A 9,435-nucleotide genomic window follows, 5' to 3' on the forward strand; every position below is an offset into this window, starting at 1 on the left:
CATCAATGGATACTTTGTTTTCCGTTAACGATCTGTTTTTAAAGGATGTGACTTACAGCTTTGTTTACATTCAGCGTGTGATATACAATGTAATGGATGAGTGTGATTGGCCGCCGCGTAATCTCTAGCGTGTCACAATAGACTCTACCTAGCCTACGGAGTAGTGACTTCAAGGGAAATATTCTCTAGATTCGGAAAACAATGATCTAGGGTTACACTTTTACACAAGGACCTCAATTGACTCCTAGGGCTCATTCACACTAGCAGTTGAGAGGCAGTAAAATCCAGCAGTTGTGCTGCATTTTTACTACTGTCAGCCCCTCCGCCTCCCCCCCTCAGCTGCAGAGGCAGTAAAATCCAGCAGTTGTGCTGCATTTTTACTACTGTCAGACACTCTGCCTCCCCCCCTCAGCTGCAGAGGCAGTAAAATCCAGCAGTTGTGCTGCATTTTTACTACTGTCAGCCCCTCCGCCTCCCCCCCTCAGCTGCAGAGGCAGTAAAATCCAGCAGTTGTGCTGAATTTTTACTACTGTCAGCCCCTCCACCTACCCCCTTTACCCCCCTCAGCTGCAGAGGCGGTTGCTTGGAGTGTACACATACTACAGCCGTGGTGCTTTGTTTTGTGACTGTTGCAGGAATTTTACCCCCCTATATCCTGAAAGAAATTTAATCTCCAAACACAGAAAGGTTTCTTCGCAGTAAGAGCTGTGAGAATGTGGAATAGACTCCCTCAAGAGTTGGTTGTGGCCAGCTCAGTGGATTGCTGTAGGAAAGTCCTGGATTGTTTCTTGGATACACAGAATATAACTGGATATAACATTTATAGGTAAAGTAGATCCAGGGAATATCCGATCGCCTCTCGGGGGATCAGGAAGGAATTTTTTCCCTGCAGGAGCAAATTGGATCGTGCTTTGCTGGGTTTTTTGCCTTCCTCTGGATCAACTGTGGGTGTAGGATTATAACTTTTTTTTTTTTTTATGGTTGAACTGAATGGACTTTTGTCTTTTTTCAGCCAGACTAACTATGTAACTATATTGGTTTCAAGTGGGCCACGCTGCAAGCACCCCACAACCATGTGCAATGCACTAGTGTAGGGTTCAAGGTGTGATACAGAATATTCAGCTACACCGCAGCCTGAAAGGTTGTGAATGGAGGGGTGTCTATACTAGGGGGCAGAAAGGTGTCTGTACAGGGGAGCAGGGGAATTTAGGAATGGTGTGTCTCTGTCTTTGTACTGATGGGTCTATATTGGGGGAGCATTCTGTCCTATGGGGTCTGTGCTCAGGAAGTCAGTCTGTGCTGAAAGGAGGAGTCTGTACCGAGGGGTTTGTGTTGGGAGATCTGTACTGTGGGGGTAGGCTGGGAGGGGGATTTTAGTGACGTTAGGGGAGATCTGTACCGTGGGGGTAGGCTGGGAGGGGGATTTTAGCGACGTTAGGGGAGATCTGTACTGTGGGGGTAGGCTGGGAGGGGGATTTTAGCGACGTTAGGGGAGATCTGTACCGTGGGGGTAGGCTGGGAGGGGGATTTTAGCGACGTTAGGGGAGATCTGTACTGTGGGGGTAGGCTGGGAGGGGAAGTTTAGCGACGTTAGGGGAGATCTGTACTGTGGGGGTAGGCTGGGAGGGGGAGTTTAGCGACGTTAGGTGAGATCTGTACTGTGGGGGTAGGCTGGGAGGGGGAGTTTAGCGACGTTAGGGGAGATCTGTACTGTGGGGGTAGGCTGGGAGGGGGAGTTTAGCGACGTTTATTGGAGATCTGTACTGTGGGGGTAGGCTGGGAGGGGAAGTTTAGCGACGTTAGGGGAGATCTGTACTGTGGGGGTAGGCTGGGAGGGGGATTTTAGCGACGTTAGGGGAGATCTGTACCGTGGGGGTAGGCTGGGAGGGGGAGTTTAGCGACGTTAGGGGAGATCTGTACCGTGGGGATAGGCTGGGAGGGGAGATCTGTACTTTGGGGGTAGGCTGGGAGGGGGATTTTAGCGACGTTTGGGGAGATCTGTACTGTGGGGGTAGGCTGGGAGGGGGATTTTAGTGACGTTAGGGGAGATCTGTACCGTGGGGGTAGGCTGGGAGGGGGATTTTAGCGACGTTAGGGGAGATCTGTACCATGGGGGTAGGCTGGGAGGGGAGTTTAGCGACGTTAGGGGAGATCTGTACTGTGGGGGTAGGCTGGGAGGGGGAGTTTAGCGACGTTTATTGGAGATCTGTACTGTGGGGGTAGGCTGGGAGGGGAAGTTTAGCGACGTTAGGGGAGATCTGTACTGTGGGGGTAGGCTGGGAGGGGGATTTTAGCGACGTTAGGGGAGATCTGTACTGTGGGGGTAGGCTGGGAGGGGGAGTTTAGCGACGTTAGGGGAGATCTGTACTGTGGGGGTAGGCTGGGAGGGGGAGTTTAGCGACGTTTATTGGAGATCTGTACTGTGGGGGTAGGCTGGGAGGGGAAGTTTAGCGACGTTAGGGGAGATCTGTACTGTGGGGGTAGGCTGGGAGGGGGATTTTAGCGACGTTAGGGGAGATCTGTACTGTGGGGGTAGGCTGGGAGGGGGAGTTTAGCGACGTTAGGGGAGATCTGTACTGTGGGGGTAGGCTGGGAGGGGAAGTTTAGCAACGTTAGGGGAGATCTGTACTGTGGGGGTAGGCTGGGAGGGGGATTTTAGCGACGTTAGGGGAGATCTGTACCGTGGGGATAGGCTGGGAGGGGAGATCTGTACTTTGGGGGTAGGCTGGGAGGGGGATTTTAGCGACGTTAGGGGAGATCTGTACTGTGGGGGTAGGCTGGGAGGGGGATTTTAGTGACGTTAGGGGAGATCTGTACCGTGGGGGTAGGCTGGGAGGGGGATTTTAGCGACGTTAGGGGAGATCTGTACCATGGGGGTAGGCTGGGAGGGGAGTTTAGCGACGTTAGGGGAGATCTGTACTGTGGGGGTAGGCTGGGAGGGGGAGTTTAGCGACGTTTATTGGAGATCTGTACTTTGGGGGTAGGCTGGGAGGGGAAGTTTAGCAACGTTAGGGGAGATCTGTACTGTGGGGGTAGGCTGGGAGGGGGATTTTAGCGACGTTAGGGGAGATCTGTACTGTGGGGGTAGGCTGGGAGGGGGAGTTTAGCGACGTTAGGGGAGATCTGTACTGTGGGGGTAGGCTGGGAGGGGGATTTTAGCGACGTTAGGGGAGATCTGTACCGTGGGGGTAGGCTGGGAGGGGGAGTTTAGCGACGTTAGGGGAGATCTGTACCGTGGGGATAGGCTGGGAGGGGAGATCTGTACTTTGGGGGTAGGCTGGGAGGGGGATTTTAGCGACGTTAGGGGAGATCTGTACTGTGGGGGTAGGCTGGGAGGGGGATTTTAGTGACGTTAGGGGAGATCTGTACCGTGGGGGTAGGCTGGGAGGGGGATTTTAGCGACGTTAGGGGAGATCTGTACCATGGGGGTAGGCTGGGAGGGGAGTTTAGCGACGTTAGGGGAGATCTGTACTGTGGGGGTAGGCTGGGAGGGGGAGTTTAGCGACGTTTATTGGAGATCTGTACTGTGGGGGTAGGCTGGGAGGGGAAGTTTAGCAACGTTAGGGGAGATCTGTACTGTGGGGGTAGGCTGGGAGGGGGATTTTAGCGACGTTAGGGGAGTTCTGTACTGTGGGGGTAGGCTGGGAGGGGGAGTTTAGCGACGTTAGGGGAGATCTGTACTGTGGGGGTAGGCTGGGAGGGGGATTTTAGCGACGTTAGGGGAGATCTGTACCGTGGGGGTAGGCTGGGAGGGGGAGTTTAGCGACGTTAGGGGAGATCTGTACCGTGGGGATAGGCTGGGAGGGGAGATCTGTACTTTGGGGGTAGGCTGGGAGGGGGATTTTAGCGACGTTAGGGGAGATCTGTACCGTGGGGGTAGGCTGGGAGGGGGATTTTAGCGACGTTAGGGGAGATCTGTACCGTGGGGGTAGGCTGGGAGGGGGATTTTAGCGACGTTAGGGGAGATCTGTACCGTGGGGGTAGGCTGGGAGGGGGATTTTAGCGACGTTAGGGGAGATCTGTACCATGGGGGTAGGCTGGGAGGGGAGTTTAGCGACGTTAGGGGAGATCTGTACCGTGGGGGTAGGCTGGGAGGGGAAGTTTAGCGACGTTAGGGGAGAGCCGTACTGTGGGGGGGGGGAGAGTGACTTGTACTGGAATGAGGAGGTAATTTTGGTTGTACTCTATAAAGTGGCCTGTGCGTTACACACTCCTGACCCCTGCACTGTAGATACATTCACATGGGCACTGAGCCCATCCTCCATGCTGAGCCATTTTTGCTGTTTTTAATCCACCTTGGAGCTGTGTGCAAGCAGCCCATAGACGTGAACGCAGATACAACAACTTCATGGAAACATTTGCAAAATGTGGCATTCAGGAAGGAGCTGGTGCACAGATCCCATTGCCCAGAGTATGTTTGGATCTGTTCTTCCGCTCCTGCCTGTATGTCAGATATTACCATGCATCTGTGTCCATTCATTTGCTGCCTCTGCTATAACATCTGTGGGCTGCCTGAGCCCAGCTTTAAGGTGTATCCAGATGCAGCAAAACGTGGCTCAGCATGGAGGATGGACCTCAGTGCCCGTCAGAATGGAGATTTCTTAAAACTGGAGCAGCTGTGCATGGCAACCAATCGCCTCTGTGCGTATGTGAGATCAGTGGACTGAGGGGATACCATCCGGAATCCTCCTGGGATGTATGCTATGTACAGCGCATCCAGAAAATATTCACAACACTTCACTTTTGCCACATTTTATGTTACGGCCTTATTCCAAAATAGATTAAATTCATTTTTTTCCTCAACATTCTACAAACAATACCCCATAATGACAACGTGAAAGAAGTTTGTTTTGAAATCTTTGCAATTTTTTAAAAATAAAAAACAAAAAAAACCACCATGTACATAAATATTCACAGCCTTTGCCATGACGCACCAAATTGAGCTCTGGGCATCCTGTTCCCACCAATCATTCTTCAGATGTTTCTACAACTTGGTTGGAGTCCACCTGTGGGACATTCAGTTGATTGGAGTCCACCTGTGGGACATTCAGTTGATTGGAGTCCACCTGTGGGACATTCAGTTGATTGGACATGATTAGGAAAGGCATAAACCTGTCTATAGAAGGTCCCACAGGTAACAGTGCATGTCAGAGCACAAACCAAGCCATGAAGTCCAAGGAATTGTCCGTAGATCTCCGAGACAGGATTGTATCAAGGCACAGATCTGGGGAAGGGTACAGATACATTTCTGCAGCATTGAAGGTCCCAATGAGCACAGTGGCCTCCATCATCTGTAAATGGAAGAAGTTTGGAACCACCAGGAATCTTCCTAGAGCTGGCAGCCCGGCCAAAATGAGCGATCGAGGGAGAAGGGCCGCACCCAGGGAGGTAACCAAGCACCCGATGGTCACTCTGAAAGAGCTCCAGCGTTTCTCTGTGGAGATAAGAGAACCTTCCAGAAGAACAACCATCTCTGCAGCATTCCACCAATCAGGCCTGTATGGTAGAGTGGCCAGACAAAAGCCTCTCCTCAGTAAAAGGCAAATGGTAGCCCGCCTGGAGTTTGCCAAATGACACCCAAGGGACTCTCAGACCATGAGAAACAAAACTCTGGTCTGATGAAACAAAGATTGAACTCTTTGGCCTGAGTGCCAAACATGTCTGGAGGAAACCAGGAACCGCTTACCACCTGACTAATACCATCACTACAGTGAAGCATGGTGGTGGCAGCATCATGCTGTGGGGATGTTTTTTAGTGGCAGGAACTAGGAGACTAGTCAGGATCGAAGGAAAGATGAATGCAGCAATGTACAGAGACATCCTTGATGAAAACCTGTTCCAGAGCGCTCTGGACCTTAGACTGGGGCGACGGTTCATCTTCCAACAGAACAATGACCCTAAGCACACATAATATAGGCGTGGCTATAGGCCAACTCTGTGAATGTCCTGGAGTGGCCCAGCCAGAGCCCAGACTTGAACCTGATTGAACATCTCTGGAGAGATCTGAAAATGGCTGCGCACCGACGCTCCCCATCCAACCTGATGGAGCTTGAGAGGTCCTGCAAAGAAGAATGGGAGAAAATGCCCAAAAATATGTGTGCCAAGCTTGTAGCGTCATACTCCAAACGAATCGAGGCTGGAATTGGTGCTAAAGGGGCTTCAACAAAGGATTGAGCAAAGGCTGGGAATACTTATGTACATGGGGGTTTTTTTTTTTGTTTTTTATTTTTAATAAATTGCAAAGATTTCAAAATGAACTTCTTTCACGTTGTCATTATGGGGTATTGTCTGTAGAATGTTGAGGAAAAAAATGAATTTAATCCATTTTGGAATAAGGCTGTAACACAATGGTTCTCAACCTGTGGGTCGCGACCCCTTTGGGGGTCAAACGATCCTTTCACAGGGGTCCCCTAAGACCATCAGAAAACACATATTTCCGATGTGTAGAAAGCAGCTGCTGTGTAGAAAGCAGCAGTATTGGAAGTAAAACGACACTCATGAATTATAATTACTGGGTAATTAATTTTATGGTTGGGGGTCACCACAACATGAGGAACTGTGTTAACCACTTCCCGACCGGCCGTTGCATATAAACGGCCGGACGGTGGCAGAACAGGGTCGTTTGGCCGTTTATGAACGGCCTCCCCGCACCCTGCTTGTGCGCGCTCCCTGGGAGCGCGCAGCACCGCGATCCGGTGCCCGCTGTGTCCTCCGGACACAGTGAAACACCGATCGTCGGACGGGACCTCTGTACGAGGTCCCGATCATGTGATCACTGATTGGCCAATCAGTGATCACATGCAAAGTAGTAAGCAAGATGTCACTTGTGACATCATTGCTTACTACGTGTGAAATCTGTGAATGATCACAGAGGTCACATGGTACAGGGCTATTCACAACAGCCTTGTACCATGTGACAAGCTCTGACCAATCACAGCTAACTCTGTATTTCTCAATGAGTGCAAGAATGCACACAGAGAGAAAGAGAAATGATTGCTTTTACATCCTATATGGGTGTAAAAGCAATCATTGTAAAAAAAAAAAAATCTTCATCACCCCCCACAAGTAGTACAGTGTCACCATGGTGACACTGTACTGCTAGGGTGACAGTATGTAAAAAAATAATATAAAAAAATAAAATAAAAATGTAAAAAAAATGTTTAAAAATTATAATTTTTGGTTATAAACTAATTTGTTTTTGTTTTTTTTTTTTACTAAAAAGATAACAGAATACATTTTGGCAAAGATTTATGATGAAATATTATTTATTTGCAAAATTTTATAAAAAAAAACACTTTTGTTCAAAATTTTTGGACTTTTTCATTTACATAGCAAAAAAAATAAAAATCCCAGCAGTGAATAAATACCACCAAAATAAAGCTTTATCTGTTGCAAAAAAATGTAAAAAATTCATTTGGGTACAGTGTTGCATGACTGCGCAATTGTCATTCAAAGTGTGATAGCGCTGAAAGCTGAAAATTGCCCTGGTCAGGAAGGGGGTAAAAGTGTCCGGTCTGGAAGTGGTTAAAGGGTCGTGGCATTAGGAAGGTTGAGAACCACTGCTGTAACATAACAAAATGTGGCAAAAGTGAAGTGCTGGGAATACTTTCTGGATGTGCTGTATGCTGAGAAACTAGGGGCACTAGGGGCTTTGTCATCTTTGCTTGGGTGAGAAAAGAAGAAGTGGGAATGAGTGCCAATACGAAAAGTTACCTGCTTTCCTAAAAAATGAACACTAATGCAGCCACCATATGAAAGGACTGGTAAGCTGCAGTAAATGATATATTTTTAGGTTTAGATGCACTTTCTTCTCTGAAGCTATCCATCTCCTTTTATTATAAAAAATACTTTTTCTTTTGCTTTCAGCATGGACAAAGACAGTCAGGATGTCTGTCACGAGCTGAACGAACTCAAGAACAAATTCCAAGCCATGAGGAAGCAGATCAATAACATGCCTGGGATCGACCTGACCCCCGATCAGCAGCAGCAGCACCTCCAGAGCCTGCGAGTGCAGGTACAGACCAAGAACGAGCTCCTGCAGAAGTACAAGAGCCTTTGCATGTTTGAGATCCCCAAGGATTAGTGGTAGAGGCTTTCTTTAGGGTACAAAGACCATGGGAGCCGACTGTGCCGTATACGACGGGCCCTGATGCATGAGACAATGGCCTCCGCTCCAAAGGAGATCATTCCATTGTACCCGGACCTTTTCTGTGTCTGCAGTACGGGACTATAGCCCTGCCGGATCATACGTGTGGGAAAGTTTCGACAACCAGCCTTGTGCCAGAACATTTCCATGTCGTAAGGGTGTTTAATGGATTGCTTGGAATACACATGGGCAAGTGTGTGTACAGTTTGTGTCTGGAGTTTTTTTTTTTTCTTTTTCAAGCTGGAAAGACTTCATGTTGTTATTCAGATCATGTGCTTTAAGCTATTATTAAGTAATCATGCTAATCGGATAATTAAAGGGTGTTACACTACCTGTGTCAGCCTATACACTTGTACATTGCAGGTAACTTGGCTAAGAGTTTTTAAAGGCCTAAAGCGAACCCACGTGCTTGAAAGTAGTTTTGTTGTTAGGTTTACATACACTTTTCTAAAATAATTACGTATCCGATCATAACTGGTATCACCACCGCCCATCATTCGCAAGTTCCTAATTCCGAAACACCGATCTGGAGCATGCGCGCAAACGCCATCCTATACTGCATCGTTCTTCCAGGCCTGTGCTCCAAAAATGATTGGTCGCTGGATTATAATAGCCAGAAAGCAAGTATTTTTATGTGGGAATATTAACCTCTTTCTGTCCATCCCCAGCATCACTTTAATAGGGTCTGTACACCTGGGTGGTGGGAAAGATCCGTGATCATTTGGCTACTGTGATTGGCTGTAATTTTCTTACTACCACTAGGTAAAAATGACAGAAAAAAACCTGAAAAATGAAACATATACAACCACCATATCTGCAAAGCTGCAATATGCTGCTGTTTTTGTTCTTTGTTTTGGGCATGCTTTAAATTGGCGATCTCAAAACTGTGGCCTTCAGGCCAGATGCAGCCCTTTGCCTGCCTTTATCTGACCCTTGGACACCATTCCTCCCACTGCAACAATGATAGGACACTTCTTACAACTGACACCAGTGATGGGGCCCCATCCCTTCCACCAACACCAGCAATGGGGCCCCAGTTATCTCACTGACACCTATGATCGGTCACTTTTCCTCCCACTGACATCAACGGTCGGGCTGTTCCTCCCACTTTATGTAGCACCAACAGTTTGCTCAGCGCTTTACAATATAACGGGAGACAATACAGCAACAATACAGTTCAATACAAGAGGGATAGGAGGGCCCTGATCCTGGGAGCTTACAATCTAGGAAGGAGGGGCTAGTGGTACAAAAGGTAATAACTGTGGGGGATGGACTGGTAGAAGGAAAAG

The 9,435-nt window shown here is 48.6% G+C and overlaps 1 protein-coding gene across 1 annotated transcript in view; it reads left to right on the forward strand.

The window, feature by feature from the left end:
* Window positions 1-8,477, forward strand: part of MED9 (mediator complex subunit 9) — a 31,737-nt gene extending 23,260 nt beyond the window's left edge. Inside the window, exon 2 of the mRNA XM_089656725.1 lies at window positions 7,867-8,477. Coding sequence (XP_089512851.1) covers window positions 7,867-8,083 — 217 coding nt within the window. The 3' untranslated portion in view covers window positions 8,084-8,477. The remainder of the gene's footprint in view (window positions 1-7,866) is intronic.
* Window positions 8,478-9,435: the final 958 nt, after the last annotated feature.

Source organism: Staurois parvus, unplaced genomic scaffold, assembly GCF_062004578.1.
Source record: "Staurois parvus isolate SC_StPar_1 unplaced genomic scaffold, SC_StPar_1.0 ptg000931l, whole genome shotgun sequence".
Lineage (NCBI taxonomy): Eukaryota > Metazoa > Chordata > Amphibia > Anura > Ranidae > Staurois > Staurois parvus.